This window comes from Podarcis gaigeae (assembly GCF_964106915.1).
Source record: "Podarcis gaigeae genome assembly, chromosome: 13".
Classification (NCBI taxonomy): domain Eukaryota; kingdom Metazoa; phylum Chordata; class Lepidosauria; order Squamata; family Lacertidae; genus Podarcis; species Podarcis gaigeae.
In genome coordinates, this window is record NC_139689.1 from 28,151,640 (window position 1) to 28,168,706 (window position 17,067).

Sequence of the window (17,067 nt, forward strand, 5' to 3'; positions counted from 1 at the left end):
ACACAATCAATGCAAAGGATGAAGTCTCTTTATTAAAAGGGGGAAGGAATCCCAATTTCTAATATCCTTCCAGCAACTCTCATGATGGAAAGGCTCTGGGGCTAAAGTCCTGGCTTGCATGAAGAGTTTGGATTTAGATTTGATATCCCGCTTTATCACTACCCTAAGGAGTCTCAAAGCGGCTAACAATCTCCTTTCCCTTCCTCCCCCACAACAAACACTCTGTGAGGTGAGTGGGGCTGAGAGACTTCAAAGAAGTGTGACTGGCCCAAGGTCACCCAGCAGCTGCATATGGAGGAGCGGGGAAGCGAACCCGGTTCACCAGATCACGAGTCTACCACTTTTAACCACTGTACCACACTGGCATAAACCTCTGTACCTAGGAGAACAGGTCCTCCACCTCAGACTTTTCATGAACCCATCAATTTCTGCCTGCCTTTGATGGCATTGCTCCCTCCAAATCCTTGTAAGAAGCCTTTCAGCCTCAAGGGAGGCAACTTACCTCCAACTTGCTGTTATCCAGGCCCGACAAAGTCATTTCCTCCATTTTCATTTGCAAAAGCTATTGGAGAAGATGCGGAGAACGCAACATAGCAGAGGCCAGGCTGAAATGGGAAGGGATCCCCCTGCGAAGACAAGACAGGATTCGGTGGTCAGGCTGCAATCTCCATTCAAGCTGGAGGATGGGCTTGTGGGTTGGAAAAGAGGACAGTGATGTGAATTCTAAACAACTATATATTACTTTAGAAGCACCTACGTACTAAACCACGACTCGGGAGAGTGAGAGTGAGAGAGAGAGAGAGAGAGAGAGAAAGAAACAAACAATGCTTTTAGCTGGTGCAGCAGACACCATTCTCAGTATATTCCCTTCTGTTTGAAAGAGACTGGAGAATGCTTCTTTGAAGATGGCACCTGCCTTCCGTAGTTTATGTAAGCCACATTATTATTATTATTATTATTATTATTATTATTATTATTATTATTATTATTATTATTATCATCATCTACTGCCTGGTTGAGGGCACATCTGAAATTGTCAAAAAAGTTTAATTGATTAATCTAATGCAACAACCAACTAAACATTGCAGCCTTGGTAAGCAGATTAAGTAATTTGCTAGCAAGTATATTATATAAGCATATTATAAACATATATTATAGTATATACATAGTATAAAAGGAACTTTTTTCCAATTTTCCATCTGGGAGCTTAAAAACCCCACCTATTTCATGTAGAACTGTTTAACAACAGCCTGACTCTAGAAATAGGAACAAAAGAGAGCCACTGTTAAGCCGGTTTGTTTGAAGAGGCAAGGAACAAATCTAAATAATAGTGATGGTCATAGCTTTCTGACCTGGTTTGTTCAGTTTCTTCCCCCCTTTGCAGTGTCTGCCTGATGCCCTCGTCCCCCTTTGCCTTGCAACCTCCTTACCTGCAAGGCTGCTGCAGCTCCTCCCATGCTTTCAGGAGGGACACTGGGTATATCATAACCACATGCCACCACACAACCTCCAGCCACACCATGGTGTGACTCAATTTGTTGTGTGTGTACCATTCTCTCCCCCCTTTCCCTGGCAGCCAGCAGCACTCACCATATCCAGCTCCCTGTGCCACAATAACCTTCTGCATTGTGACTGGACTGCTTCCAATCCCTGGCCCTTTTGCTGCATTCCCCTCTGCTTTCCAATAAGAGCATTTAAGTGTTCATATAATGCCCAAACTCTTCAAGCATCTAATCTTCTTGCAACCCATACAAGAGCTCTGCAAGGCAAGTCAACACTTACCACCCACACACTGCAGATTAGGGACTGGGGCTGAGAGAGAGAGTGACTTGCCTGAAGCTACCTTGTTAATCCATTCTGGAAGTCCGTTCTTAAACCAAAGTATTCTTAAACCAAGGCGTGCTTTCCCATAGCAGTGGGGGACTCAATTTACAAATGGAACACACTCAACAGAAAGCAGAACATGTTCTGCTTACAAGGCAAAGTTCACAAACCGAAACACCTAGTTCCGGTTTGCAGCATTCTTAATCCAAGTTGTTCATAAACTAAGCTGTTCTTAAACCAAGGTACCACTGTATATTGGGTTAGGTAACAGCATTTCCGTGCGCTGCTCTGGTTCGCCAGAAGCGGCTTAGTCATGCTGGCCACATGACCCGGAAGCTGTCTGCGGACAAACACCAGCTCCCTCGGCCTATAGAGCAAGATGAGCGCAAAACCCCAGAGTCGTCCACAACTGGACCTAATGGTCAGGGGTACCTTTACCTTTATTTAAGCTACTACAAGGCCTGATGTCAGGAGCGAGCCAGCAACACAACACATGAAGTTTACTCTTTATTAGAAGAAGCAGGGTCTGCTCAGGAGAGCAAGACCTAATGAGCACAGCAACGTTTCTCGGTAGGTCTTGCCCCTATGAGGCAGCTGTGGAGATTGAAGGTCCCTGCCTTCCCACAGCTGCCTATGTCTCCTCCTCTCCCAGGTCTTTCCCAAGCAATCTGGGACTACGCCGGTATGCCTGTCTTTGCTTCTCCTGTTTCACGCCTCCCCTGGTTCTGGGAGACGAGGGAGGAGGGGAGCTTGTTGCAGCAGGAGGGGCACACACTCTGGTTCCTTCACCAGCCTGACTCATCTCTGCTTCTTGGCCTCCCTCCTCTGCTGCTTCTGATTCTGGACTTCTTTCTGCCATAAGACTCTTCCTGCTCACTAAATCCTGTTACCTCTTCAGTTTCCGACACCTCCTCCTCCCAGTCTTCTCCCTCTGACCACCACGTCCCTCCCGTCGCCCCACCACCAATCCCCTGGTTCTGAACTTTCATCCCTTTGGGGTTCCCCAGCTGGTGCCTCCCGCCACTCCTCTGTTTCTAGCCAGTCCATGACACCCGGTTGTTTTTGATGTACCGCATAGTGTTACCCATCTAGAACTGAATCTGCTGCTCAGTCGCTTCTCTGGCTTCTTCACCAGGCACAGAACACACACTTTCAAGCTTGCTTCTACTGTCATAAATGCTAGAGGGTTTGGTGCTAGAGGGTTTGGTGTTTTTTTGGGTTTTTTTAAGATGACATGAAAAGCTGAGATTTTCAAGATGCTGCACGTAACGAGCATCAAATTCCACAACTGCGTCTCCTACCACAAAACTGGGACATGTACAAAACCTGGCAATAAATCCAAAGACTGAGTTGAAACAGATTAAAGAGAGCAGGGCTGTGATTCTGGAGGAGCACAGACAAGGCAGAGAACACAGAATATAGTTCTGAATATGGCCGAGAATCTCAGATTTACATTTTTAATTTTATTTTAACAAGCAACCTATTGCTGGAGAGGCTTCTAGCCCTTGTGTCTTCATAGCAACGATGCCTTCTGAAATCTCAGCAGCAGAAAGCACGATTAGTAAGATTCAGTGCTTGGGGATGGGGTTTCGGGGTCTTTGAACCCTCCATGACTAGCAAAGCCAGAATAAGTTATGCCAAGCGGCAAGAATGAGAAAATAAAGTTATGCAAATCGGCATGATTCCTAAGGACACAAAATCCAACTTAATGGTTTAGCACACAGCACCTGCTACCTCAACCCAGGATTATCCCCAAGTCAGCTTGCACCACCAGCCTGTAGTGAGTCATGAGCAGACGGCTTTGCCACCAAACAATAGAGGGACACTCATTCCCCTGGTCCCAGTTTGAGCTAGACTGTCTAATCTCTGCCTCCAAAAACAGTTGTCTTAAGTGGGAGTAAATCCCACTCACCAAATCTTGCCCACGAAAGCTTCACTCAGTTGCAGCCTCCACAATCCCCCCAACACTGCATCCCTAGCTGCACCTATGAACTGATCTCGCAATGCAAAGGAGGGGGAGAGAAGAGAAGAGCATATGAGGGAGAAAAGAAAGCACATCTCCCAGCGCCTCCAATGGACAGGGGTCCTACACAAAGCAGAAAGCAAACTGGCTGACACCATCCCCAAACTGCCTGTGTTCTTTGTATCAAAAAATGCTGGCACCGTTAACAGATTGTGACATAAAAAACGAATGAATGCAAAGGAGAAAATTGACAGATTAAAGCAATGCTATCTACCCAATGCAGGGAGGACCAAGAAGGAGGGAAAAACAGAAATCTGAAAATAGCCAAGACTCCATTCCTGGGCCACTGCCTTCCCAGTCACCTCCCTGATCCATCATCAAGCCCCTCCTACTTCTACGGAAGACAAGACAGGAGAAGGGACCGGTCTTCAAAAGGGTTCATTAAGAGGATGCAGGCAATGAGAGCAACAGTCTGTCCAAATCACAGCAACTCTCCCTGGGTGTTGGACCCACAGCCATTTCCAGGATCCAGAAGTTCCTGCTGACTCACCCTCTCCTGCCGAGAATGTCCAGGCCCTCAAGGAAAGCCACAGCCTGTGTCGGTAAAATGAATACAGGGAGGCAACCATGGAATGGGAAGAGTGCTTGGAAGATGGAGCCGCCACACTGCTGGCTCAATTCGGAGGTGGGGGAAAGAATCTATGTATTAGTGATACAGACAAAAAAGCTGCTCTGAAATATCTAAACCTGAAGAAGGAATCTGTGCAGCTCAAAAGTTTATTTCCAATATTTTAAAGACTATCTGGTCCAAAGGGAGGGGGGCTTTTCAATTTGTTCTATCCTCGTACTCAGGCTGGTATTTTGTTATATAGCATTTATAGATGTGGGGGGAGAGAGAGAGAGAGAGAGAGAGAGAGAGAGAGAGAGAGAGAGAGAGAGAGAGAATGAATCTCCTAGCTGTGCCAGGCACCTAGAAATTTGACACCAACATGTACAAAATCAAGAACTGAAAAATGTGTGTGTATAATTTTACTCTTTTCTGAGTCTGGCACTTCTCCTTTTCCTTTTTTTAGGGGTCTTGACATCTGAAAGTTTGCAATCTTTTTATCAATGCTGCAGTCATAACTAAAAAGGAAACCAGACTCTCAGAAGGAATTTTAAAACATTCCAATTTACAGAGGCATTTGATCGGCAGAAGATAGTGGCAACCCTGAAATCAGTGCTTGAGAGAATGTTTACACACACGCACACATGACGTGTTTGCTGCTCTGAGCTCTTTGGGAGTAATGGCAGGATATAAGATAGACAGACAGACAGACAAATTGCTGCATGCACATGCAAAATGCATGCAAACCTATATCCCCTTTCAAATACCAAATCTAACTAGGGGTGTAGAAGTAACCTCTTCTCAAGTGGCCATCTTCAGCTGGGATACCTAAGGCGGCAAGTAAACTGGTACCATGGTTCCGCTCTTTAAATCACATCTCACTCATTTTCCTCTCTTGCCATATTCCCTATTGAAGCAGAGACCAGAGACTGCCATCCGCCATTGAAGGGAAAGCCAGATATGGAAGGTTTGGCATAATACAGGGAGGATGGGGGAAGCTAGCTGACAAAGAATGTGCCAGCTTGCAGGGCCTGCCAATAACTTGGGGCTCTTCCTAGCCCCCTTTTGTTGGGAGAGGGGCTACTTTGACACCAGACACAGGCTTCATTAGCCTAACAATGGGCAAACAAAATCCAGACACTATGGGAGCCTCCTTTCCTCCAATGCCTCCCTGCGGCCAACCATCTGGAATCAGAAGGATACCCCCCACCCTGTCTAGACCAGAAGCCAAAGGGGGAGTTTGTCCCAACAGGAGAGGGACTTTTTTTTAGGGGAACCATCAGCAGGAAGCACAGCAATATAAGGAAATGGAGACCTAGAAGAACAGTTCTCACCAACCACTTCAGTCCCTCAACCTCAGCCCATAACCTTTGAGGGCTTGCAAGGAAGGGAGGAAGGGAGCAATTAATAGGGGTTTTTATCAGTTTTCATTGGCTATCAATTTTATACATGTCTTAACATACCATAAGGTAAAGGTAAAGGGACCCCTGACCATTAGGTCCAGTCGTGACCGACTCAGGAGTTGCAGCGCTCATCTCGCTTTATTGGCAGAGGGAGCCGGCGTGCAGCTTCTGGGTCACGTGGCCAGCATGACTAAGCCGCTTCTGGCGAACCAGAGCAGTGCACAGAAACGCCATTTACCTTCCTGCTGGAGTGGTACCTATTTATCTACTTGGACTTTGATGTGCTTTCGAACTGCTAGGTTGGTAGGAGCAGGGACTGAGCAATGGGAGCTCACCCCATTGTGGGGATTCAAACCGCTGCTGACCTTCCAATCAGCAAGCCAAAGGCTCTGTGGTTTAACCCACAGAGCCACCCATGTCCCTTACATACCATAGCCCACTCCAAACCTTAGCTGTGAGGCTGGCTTGCCTTTTTCGTATAGCTTCCCCTGAACCTCACATAACTTTCTCCTCCACCAAGCCTCTCAGCCAACTCTCAAGCCCCATCACACCCCTCTGCTCCCTGACCCAGCACTCCCAACCCATTCTGCAAAGCTGTTTCTCCTTTCTCCTTTCACCTTGATACCCTTCCCCACCATTTTGCTTCACTCTGCACGCATCCCACCACATCAACCCCAGTGCACCCCACACCTCCAATTTGGAATGCACTGTCAGAACAGTCCTATTTATGCCTCCCTTGAGAGCAGCCCTTCCTGAACTTGGGTCCTCAGATGCTGTTGGACTACAACTCCCATCATCCCTAGACAACAGGGCCAATGGTCAGGGATGATGGGAGTTGTAGTCCAGCACCTGGGGAACCAAGACTGGGAAAGGTTGCTGTAAGTCAGTGTTTCCTAACGGGGGGACATGTAGCCCCCTGGAGGGGGCTCAGAATATTCCATGGGGGCCATGGGTGGAAAATGTGTAAATCGGGGACCACAGCACAAGATTAGGGGGCCACAAAGAGAAGTGAAAAGGGGGGGGGGGGAATCATTTTTTTATTTTAAAAAAAATCCTGATTGGCTGGCTATCTGCTTGGCCAATCACAAGTGGGTAAGGAGGCGGCCCACCAGGGCCTAATGCTCCTAATTGCCACGTGCATTTTCTTGCAGCAATCCTGGTTTGTTTCCAGCAGAAGAGGGCGATTGCTGAGGCTCCCGTTTTGACCAGAAGGGCTCGCAATCCAGAGCCTCCAGATCAGGTAAGTGCGGTGGTGGTGTGGCAATGGATAAGGCTGGCCGAGCAGGAGCTGCTTGTTGCTGCCACCAGTTCGGGGCAGCCTGGGCCTGACTTTGCAAGGTGCAGGGTGCAATCCACTCCAGCACCTAGCAGATCAGAGTCTTCGGATGTTGCTGAGGGGCGCAGGGCCCATCGGCAGTGTTGGCCCAGCTCTGCAAAGCGCGGGGTGAAATCCACCCCAGCGCCTAGCTGAGCAGGGCCGCCTGGTGCTGCTGACTTGCATCAAGTAAATAACTAAATGCCTACTCAGAAGAAAGTAGCACGGAGTTCAGTGGGTCTTACCCCTGGTAAGGGGGGGGGGACTGTCGTGTTTTATCTAGGCAGCCAGGACTCATCCAGAAGACAAGATCTCTTTGCACCAGTTCAGTGAGGGCTGACCTCAGTAGCTTTCCCCCTATGTGTCAAATAACTGTTGTTTACTTTTTATAATACATGGAAGATGGAGGTTCCAGACTCTCCTTCCTTGAAGGTTTCTAAGCAGAGGCTGGATGGCCATCTGTCATGGATACTTCAGCTGAGTTTCCTACATTGCAGGGGGGTGCACTAGAAAGATGACCCTTGTGGTCCCTTCCCGTTCCATAATTCTATGTTTTTCTGCTTCAACAACATTTCGTTATGTTGCTATCATTTTATGTATAATTGTACTTTGTATAAATTATAAAAAATTTAAACAAAACCTGTTCTATTTACAAACAAAACATTTAAATAGCTACCTTTCTACCAGTAGGCTGGGGGGCCATGGGTGTAGCCAGGACTTTTTTGAGGGGCAGAACCTCATATTTGTATTGATTTTTACTTACTGTATTTTTCACTCTATAAAACGCACCTAGTTTTTGGAGGAGGAAAACAAGAAAAAAAATATTCTGAATCCCAGAAGCCAGAACAGCAAGAGGGATCGCTGCACAACGAAAGCAGCGATCCCTCTTGCCGTTCTGGCTTCTGGGATAGCTGCGCAGCCTGCATTCGCTCCATAAGACACACACACATTTCCCCTTACTTTTTAGGAGGGGAAAAGTGAGTCTTATAGAGCAAAGAAATACGGTATTTGGGGGCAGGTAGCTGCCTCCCTGCGCCCCTTGCCACGCCCAAGGGGAATGGCACAGGAAGGAAACAAGGTCGCAAGTGAGCCACTGTCGGAAATAGGTTGGAAAAGGTTGCTCTAAGCCATAGAACCCATGACCAATTCTGATCCTGAAAAGTTGTGTCTCCACAACGTGATTAAACAAAGTGACTGTTTCATTAGGAAACTGCTGTTCTTTCCCACTCCCTTAAGCAGGGTATAATTTGGGAGCATGACACAGACCCAGAAGCATTTTGGTGGTAGAGAAGGGCTCAGGCACAAATCCCCACCGCAGAACAAAATTCTCTCTCACCTGGATGTCCTAATCCCCGATACATGTGGTGGGCAGGCTGCAATTACTCAACACAGCAAGGGCAGTATAGTTTCTTTCTTCCTGCTGGAATTTGTGTTGTGTACAATATGAGTGCTTTCTGTTATTTTCTTTAGTATATTATTTGCCCTTTGCTATATATATATTATAAAATAATAGTAATAAGCTAAATGTGCACTTAAAAAACACCCAGTGAGAGTAATGCACTCTAGGTCTGCTCAGAGGCACCCTTTTGTGCTTATTACTTCCCATATTATGGAAACAGGCTCTGGGAATGAAATCCGCTTGAAATCATACCGGGCAAAACAAATGAGTTAGTGGTAGGGTGGGCACGTTCCAACGCACACACACATTTTTTACATGCACCTGGTGAAGACTCAGCCCATCTGAAAGAGTTTCTGAAGACACTCAAGACAACGGTATTTTGTGGGCCAGCTTGTCCAAACTACAAGAGTTTTCATTTTAGATCAGAGCTTCCCAACTCTGTTTTGTGGACTACAATTCCCATCATCCCTGGCCACTAGTCCTGCTAGCTAGGGTTGATGGGAGTTGTAGTCCAAAAGCAGTCAGAGACACAAGTTTGGGAAACAGTGCTTTAGATCAAGCCCACATTCTAGGTCTCTCACTGCCTTTACATCACACAGGCACCAAAGCATACCCCTCTTTTCCTGCCTCTTTTTACCTACCAGTAAGGCACAGACTACCTTGGAAAGTGGTGGGCTCTCCTTCAATGCAGATTTTAAAGCAGAGGTTGAATGGCCATTGGTCATGAATTCTTTAGCTGCAATTCCTGCAATGCAGGGGATTGGACTAGGTGATCCATGGGGTCCTTTTCCAACTCTATGATTCTACCATGAACTCACATCTTTACTCCTGCTACTACGTTTCCCCTGGGAGTCTCCTATCACAGCCAGTTCATCTTAACCTTTTAATCCTATCTTGAGCACACCCACACACCCATAAAAAGACCTGGGCCTGACCCCTGCCAAAGCATATCACTTCTCTGCCCAGTCTCCTTCCTTCAGCCACAATGTTGTCAACCCCACTGTTTCAAACTCAATATCCCCCACACCCTATTTAATTGCTGCATTCTCATTAACTTCCTCTCCCGCCCCACTTATTTACTTTCTAATCCTTTCCTTAAGACTTATAGCTGCTTTCCCAATCTTTCTCTTCCCCTGCCCCACCCTGAATACCACCACACCTTTCTCCCCTCTGCAACATAACTTAACTGCTTATTTCACTTGCTAGCCCCTCAAACCCACTTTAAGCACTACATCCCACAAGTCGACTTGCCAGCCACATCCCACAGCTGACTTGCTTTCCTCCCCCAGAAAAACCCAGACTCACTTTAACATCCTCCTCTTCTCTGCTAGCTGAACAACTGCCATATCAGAGCAGTGGTACCTGAAATCCAGCAGCAGCTGGGCAGATACCCTTGAAGCTTACAAGCAGGGCATGAGGGCAGCAGCCTGCGCCCATTGGATGCCCCCCAGCATCTGGTATCCAGGGATATGTTGCCAATGGACATGGAGGTATGGGTCAAAGTATAGTTAGCTGGATGATTACAATTTATAACTTATGCCTCCTACGTCTTTCAAGGAGCTTAGGGCAGCACACATGCTTCTCTTTCTCCCCTTTTATCTGCACAACAACTGGGTTAAGGGAGGGTGGCAGGCCCAAGGTCACCTGGTGGCAAGTTTCACGGCTGAGGTGAATTCGAACCAGGGTCTCGCTGGTCTAACAGCCCAACTACTGCCCCACACTGGCTCTCAGCAGATCTCATCTATCAGGAATTTCCCTAATCCTTTCTGAGAGAGCATGGGGGGGGGGAGAGAAAAAGTGTCCCGCTGGATCAGGTCAAAGGTCTGTCCAGCCCAGCACCCTGCATCCAGCCAGATGCTTCTGGGAAAGGCATGGATGCAACAGCCCTCGCTATTGTTTTGCTCCCTGACAGAGATACACTGAATGTGAACATTTGGGGACGAGAAGAAATAAAGACTCTGTTGAGCCATCCTGTTTAACAACTGCTCCTCCATGGAGTCATCTTAATTTCCGTTTAAAGCCATGCAAACTAACAAGGCGCACCTTAATCCCCCTCCAAAAAAAATAAAAATAAAACCCCGAACCCCTTCCTTTTGCTCCCAGCGCCCCACACTTGTTTACCCTCCCCAACCTCTCCAACCCCCCCTCCTTCCTCCACCCCACCCTTTCCTCTCTGCGCACCCCTAACTCCTCCCACAGCACCCCCACATAGGCACACACAGAGGGATTTGCAAGGAGAGGGGCTGGAGACAAGCAGCATCCCACCCCACCCCATGGACTTACCCCACGCACAGGCAGGCAGGCAGGAAGAGGAGGAGGAGGAGGAGTCCCCTCACCACCGGGTCCCCCTTCCCCGATTGCCCGTGCCTGCCCCCCAGGCGGCCTGCCGGGCCCCAGGCGAAGCAGCCATGCCCCCTCCCCGCCGGGCCCCAGCTCAGCGCAAGGCCCCCGGCAGGAGGAAGGGGACACAGGGACGGCGGCAGTGGGCAGGGCGCTCCGGCCTAGCACGTCCACCTCCTTCTCCGCAGCGGCAGCGGCGGCGGCGGCAGCACCAACATTGGCGGCGGCGGCGGCGGCAGCAGCAATAAGGGAAGGGAAAGGCGGGTTGTGGGGGGGGGGGGGAGGCGGAGAGGCACCTTTTGCAATAGGCGCGCAACCTAGCTTGTTGGCTCCGGCAAGGGGGCGGGACCTGCCGGAGGACAGGGGAGAGGGAGGCGGGTGAGCCAGAATGCCCAATGCGGGAGCTCGGAGCGGCCAATCGGCGCGGCCTCCTGCTCCTCCTACTTCCCCCTGTCGCCCTCCTCTCCCTCCTCTCTATCTCTCGTCATTCAAGGTTGTGCGCGAGGAGCTGGTCCTGCTGCTGTTTTCTGCTGGCGGCGGCTACCTCGTCGCTCGGGTGCCACGGGCTGGCCGAAGGGACGCAGCGCTCTGGCCGCTCGTCTTCAGTGCCTGGGCTAAATCAACGCGCAGGGACACATCATCGGCATTATTAATATTGTTTTAAAGCACCTCTGAGCAGGTGCAGAGGGCTGTTTGCAGAGAGAGGGAGTCACTCACTACTGCGGGGCTCGGACATTATTTTCAGACTTTCAACTCTGGAACCCATAAAGTAGGAAAAGATGGGGGGGGGGAGAATAGTGCCCCTGAGCGAGCAATGGCAGGATGAGAGGGATTTCTGTTCCCAGGCTTGTGTCTTGGCATGTCTCCTATTCTTTCTCTCCCCATCCTACCCCAAATTGAGTGCTGCTGTCCCGCTCGATCGAAATGTCCCACACAGCTACAACTTCTAGCTCCATCTCCCCAACAGCACACGCATTTGGATGGGTGCCAGTTTAAGGGTCAAGCTTCTGAAATCCAAGCCCCACATTGAAAAATGCCAGTCCATAACGTCTTTATAGAGTATCATTTCTCTGTTTGGGTGGGTGGACTATAACAGTCGTGATAATAACATGTCAGACATCAGGTTCTGTAGAACTTGGTTTTTGTCATCTTGAAGAATTTGTAACTAGAAAATTGAAGTGCGCTAATATTGACAGGTTAGACTGCTTTCTCCAAGCCCACAGATTTTGTGTGCTGTCACAGAAAAAAATAATATGCGGCTTTTAAAAATTACTTGGGGTACAAAAGGTTTTTCCAACAATCAGAAACCAACTTTTCTTATTTTATTTTAAAGGGGTAATTGTTATGTATTGCTTCTCTGAAAAATTACCAGAATGACATACATAGGCATAGAAATAAAAATCAAGTCTTACAGTAGGATATGTAGTCCTTTGCACTGTGTACTGGGCAGAACCATACAGTTGTGAAGGAGTTTAAGAGGGCCTTGCTCCAGTTATGGAACAGTCAAGTCCTCTTACCTGTCTGCTGCTTTGCATCTTCTTACTGGCAGAATATTCATAGCTGGTCAGGTGTAGTGTGGTGGCCCCACGTTTTGGTGTGGGGCCTTTGTCAAGGTCTGGAAACGAAATCTTCAAGTAGTACAAGAACATGATAGACTAAGCCTCCATTCCAAACCAACAATAAAGTGGGCTTTTGGGAGCTTTTTATGGCTAATTTTAGCCAGTAAAAGCAGTGTCCAATAGGTAATCTTTCATAACCCAACACAGTCTTATAAAGGCTAATATGTACAAAGATTTGCCCAGTGCCAACTAATAAGGCTAAAACAGAAACAAAACTTTGGTCCCTGACAGTCAGTCCTGGTGACCATATACTCTCAGTTATACCCCGCTTTTGGTTTAGATTACTCTTCAGCTCTATCCAGCCACCACTCCTTCCATCTGGTGTCACCAAAACGCACCTTTTTCCAATATAAAGATTTCTTTCCTTCTTCTGACCTTCAGACACCTCTGCTTATTTCCAGTTTGGGTCTTCTCTCCCACAGATATATTGGTGGCAATGATGCTCTGAAAGCAGGGAGGTTGTTCTGCCTGGCAATGGTTGCTAGGCAGCCCCAGTTTAGTTTTCTTCTAAAGAGCATCATTCTAAACGGAGCATCATGGAATGTGTCAATCTTCCTCCTTCCAACATTCCAACATGTTCACAACTTTGGCACACAAAAGGCTTTCTTTCTAATTGCAGCTACTCTATGCGAACCAATCCTAAACAGGATTATTTAGAAGTTGTTTACCTAGTAAATTGCCTTTGGAGATGCCTTTAAATAAATGTTCATCTATTGCTAGAGCTGGAATTCCTCAGACCACTTCCTCTGGATCTCTCAAAGCTAAATATATGTGTGTGCATGTAGCTTGACACTAGTGCAACATAAAATGCATAACAACGAGCAACGATGCCCAAACTACTTGCTGTGCGAAGTGCATGTAATGATAGCTTGCTGGTTTTAGATGAGAAAAACAGAAGATGATCTTGAGCAGTAAGGTAGTGTATATGGTGGTTTGGTGTGTGAAGGCGATGACTATTTCTCTGCTCTAATATCCCTCGATAGCTTTGCCAGTGCATTAAAAGCCTGTAACAGAGAGAGCTGCTGGAGGAGGGATTTTGGAACTGGCCAAGAAGCAGGTAGGGAAAGGATAAATTGCCCCTCCCCCAGCAGATTCCCTTATTTTAATTGCCCCACCCAAGGGGCTTTTCTATTTCCCTACAATTTACATTTCCCTACAATATGTTATCATTCTCCCCCTGCCTGCAGCTTATCACTAACTTAATAAACAACAGCCTGTTTCAAATCAGTGCAACACAGGCTACTGTAAATGCAGCCAGCATGTGGTTAAGAGCCTTCACATTGGCAGAAGGGCCTATGTACTCAGGCAGTAGTCCGTGGAGTGAGGTTACTACACCTACCTAGCATTTAGAGTCATCATTTAATATTCAAGCCACATCATATGCATTTATCTTGCTGAAATCCTCACAGCGGAGGGGAACCTGTGGCCTTCCGCAAGTTGTTGGACACTCTGGCTCCTATCAACCTCAGCCACAGTTGTCTGCTCTTCCGTTCCTTGCTTAATTTGAAACCACCACCATCACTACCCAACAGTAGCTGTTCAAAACTAGTTGAGTAAAACAGGCCCAAATAGGATTTGCCCATCATCTCCCAAGTGCTCAGATTCTAAGACTAGTGGAAAGGGGTTGAGTATACAAGGAAAATAGACTCCTGTTTCTGTTTTAGTTGTAAGCCATTTTTTAGTCCTTGCCAGGGAAAGAGGAGGAATATAAATAAATGTAATAATACCAAAATGCTTGAATTTAAACTGTAATGTGTGACTATTCAGAAGGGGCGGGGGGGGGGGGAGAGAGAAGGTATTTTACTCATTCTTAGACACACCCTTTTGATTATAACCCTACTTGTTCCTGGGCTGAATTCTGGCACTGATAGTAGTTTACAACTAGGCCTCAAGCTTGCATGCTAGGCATTGTTAAACTTTCAGTATGGAGCAGCAGCATGCATTTAGTCTAGTCTCCAATGTGTCACAGATGCAGCTCTATGGTGTTAAAATGGGCCGCTACTATTGCAGACCCTTCAAATGTCCGTGTCTTCCAGGGACATTCCTGGATTTACAGAAACCACCCTGGTTTCTGATTTGATCCCAGAATGTCCCGATTTCCCTTAGGACGTCCCTATTTTCATCAGATAAATGTTGGAGGGTATGGGAGTTATGTGACCCCCAAGCCAAGGCGATAAGTAACGATACAACCTTGAGAAGACATCTGAAGGCAGCCTTGTATAGGGAAGTTTAAAAAAAAAGTTTCATGTTTTATTATGCTTTTACATATGTTGGAAGTGGCTGGGGAACCCAGTGAAATGGGCAGGGCAGTGGTGGTGGTGGTAGTAGTAGTAATAGAATGTGATGTCCCTATTTTCATTGGATAAATCATGAAGGGTATGCTATTGGGTTGCATCAACTATCATCCCTCACCACAAGGTCAAGCAAGGAATGAGAAAGCAACCAACATAATAGGGGGCAGGCGGTTCGAGCAAATGTTCCTACGAGCAGACCTTACAATGTTTGGAGCTAACTAGTCTGGAAAAGAAGGCAAATAAGGGGGACGGACCATAAAAGAGGTATATAAGTTTATGCTGTACGGTGGAAGCATCAGGATAGGCACAAGGAAACACATCTTCACACACCACATAATTAAAACTTTGAAATTTGCTTCCTAGACACAACTTAGCTCCACAATACGGAACATGGGGAGGGGGCTATTGCCCTCATTCCCTGCTTGTAATTCTCCTGTAGGCATCTGGTTGGTCACTTTGGGAAACAGGGATGGACTTTGCAGGCCTTTGGTCTCATGCAACAAGACTCTTTGTATGTTTTAAAAGTGGCTTTGCTCAAAGGTGGCTCTAGCGGCTCGTGACTTGTTTGGTGACACTGGGTGCGGAGCTTCTGGGGTGCCGCAACCATGAAATCCAATGGTCGGCAGTGGGGGGTGTGGCATTGTATTTTTGTGTCGCACAGCATGCCAATGAAAGTTGAGACACCAAAATTCACCACTGCTCTGCTCCCAATTTTCCTGCATCAGCAATAGCCCCTGCTCATCAGTGTGATTGTCCTGGAAGTTATAGTTCTAGCTGCTTCTTTTACCTGAGTCCATGGGTTGGAGCAGCTGCTGCATTTAAGTTATGTAAACATGGCTTTGAATCCCATGTGATTATTGCCACTGATAACTTTGTAAATTTGATGCCACGGGAGCCAAGTAGTGTGCAAACCTTTTTAATACTGTGCCATTCTTTCTGCAGCTGATCTCAAAATGGCTGCCATCCTAGGTTTCTGTTCTCTCTCTGTTCCATTTCCTTTCACACACGCATTCACAGCACACTTTGGTTTCCATTTATCATAAAGGGAGAACTCTGGCATCTGGTCACACTGGAAGAGGCATGAAGAATGAAAGAGCTATTTGCTGTTGATGAAAGTAGAAGATGAGTTTGGATCTGATATCCCACCTTTCACTTCCTTTAAGGAGTCTCAAAGCGGCTAACATTCTCCTTTCCCTTCCTCCCCCACAACAAACACTCTGTGAGGTGAGTGAGGCTGAGAGACTTCAGAGAAGTGTGACTGGCCCAAGGTCACCCAGCAGCTGCATGTGGAGGAGCGGAGACGCGAACCCGGTTCCCCAGATTACGAGACTACCGCTCTTAACCACTACACCACACTTGTACAGTGGTACCTCAGGTTACATACGCTTCAGGTTACAGACTCCGCTAACCCAGAAATAGTGCTTCAGGTTAAGAACTTTGCTTCAGGATGAGAACAGAAATCAGGCTCTGGTGGCGCGGCGGCAGCAGGAGGCCCCATTAGCTAAAGTGGTACTTCAGGTTAAGAACAGTTTCAGGTTAAGTATGGACCTCCAGAACGAATTAAGTACTTAACCTGAGGTACCACTGTAGCTGTAGAGCAGTGTTTCCAAAACTTGTGTCTCTGTTTTTGGACTACAACTCCCATCATCCCTAGCTAGCAGGACCAGTGGTCAGGGATGATAGGAATTGTAGTTCAAAACAGATACCCAAGTTTGGGAAACACAGCTATAGAGTATAAGGGGGCAGCAGACCTTGAAATTGAGGCTGATGGGAGTCCAGTATCATCTGGTGGGCCACAAGTTCTCCACCTCTGCAGTGAGTAACTGTTAAAATAACTGTAGGAGTGTTTCAGGCAAAGAGGGAAACTGAAGGCCCTAGTAGGCTGTAACATTCTAAGAGTGGATGAGCCTTAAAGTGACTAGTCCAGAGAGCTACTTGACTGGATTTCATTTCAAATTGTCTAGCCCATCTTTCTCAGAGCAGGTTTTAGGCCTACTTACCTGCCTTGCGCTCAAGTACCTTTCGCAAAGAAAAAAATTGTGGCCAGTACATTAACTGGGTAGGCTTGCTTACTCAGAAGTAGGTGCCACTGAATTTACTCCCCAAATTAAGTGTGTGTACAATTGCAGTCTGGGTTTAAATATTTATACAACCATAAAGCAGCTCACTTCATGACCTTGGGCGAGTCACACCCTCCGTCTCTTAGCCTAACCTATTTCAGTGTGTTGTGAGGGATATATCTTTAGTTTATTGCCTTCGAGTGCCTTAGAAGCATTGATACAAATGTTGCCTTGCTGCCTGGA

The 17,067-nt window shown here is 47.2% G+C and overlaps 1 protein-coding gene across 4 annotated transcripts in view; it reads right to left on the reverse strand.

Moving 5' to 3' along the window:
- The window catches only part of ATXN7L3 (ataxin 7 like 3), a 30,309-nt gene extending 17,376 nt beyond the window's left edge, over nucleotides 1-12,933 (reverse strand). Inside the window, exons 1-2 of one of the 4 annotated variants that reach the window (XM_083708568.1) lie at nucleotides 12,809-12,933; nucleotides 503-626 (exon numbers count right to left, since the gene is read on the reverse strand). In XM_083708568.1, coding sequence (XP_083564694.1) covers nucleotides 503-553 — 51 coding nt within the window. In that variant the 5' untranslated portion in view covers nucleotides 554-626; nucleotides 12,809-12,933. Of the gene's footprint in view, nucleotides 1-502; nucleotides 627-10,794; nucleotides 11,181-12,368; nucleotides 12,467-12,808 lie in introns of those variants that run through there. The other 3 variants (XM_083708569.1, XM_083708570.1, XM_083708571.1) reach the window with 3 other exon arrangements.
- Nucleotides 12,934-17,067: the final 4,134 nt, after the last annotated feature.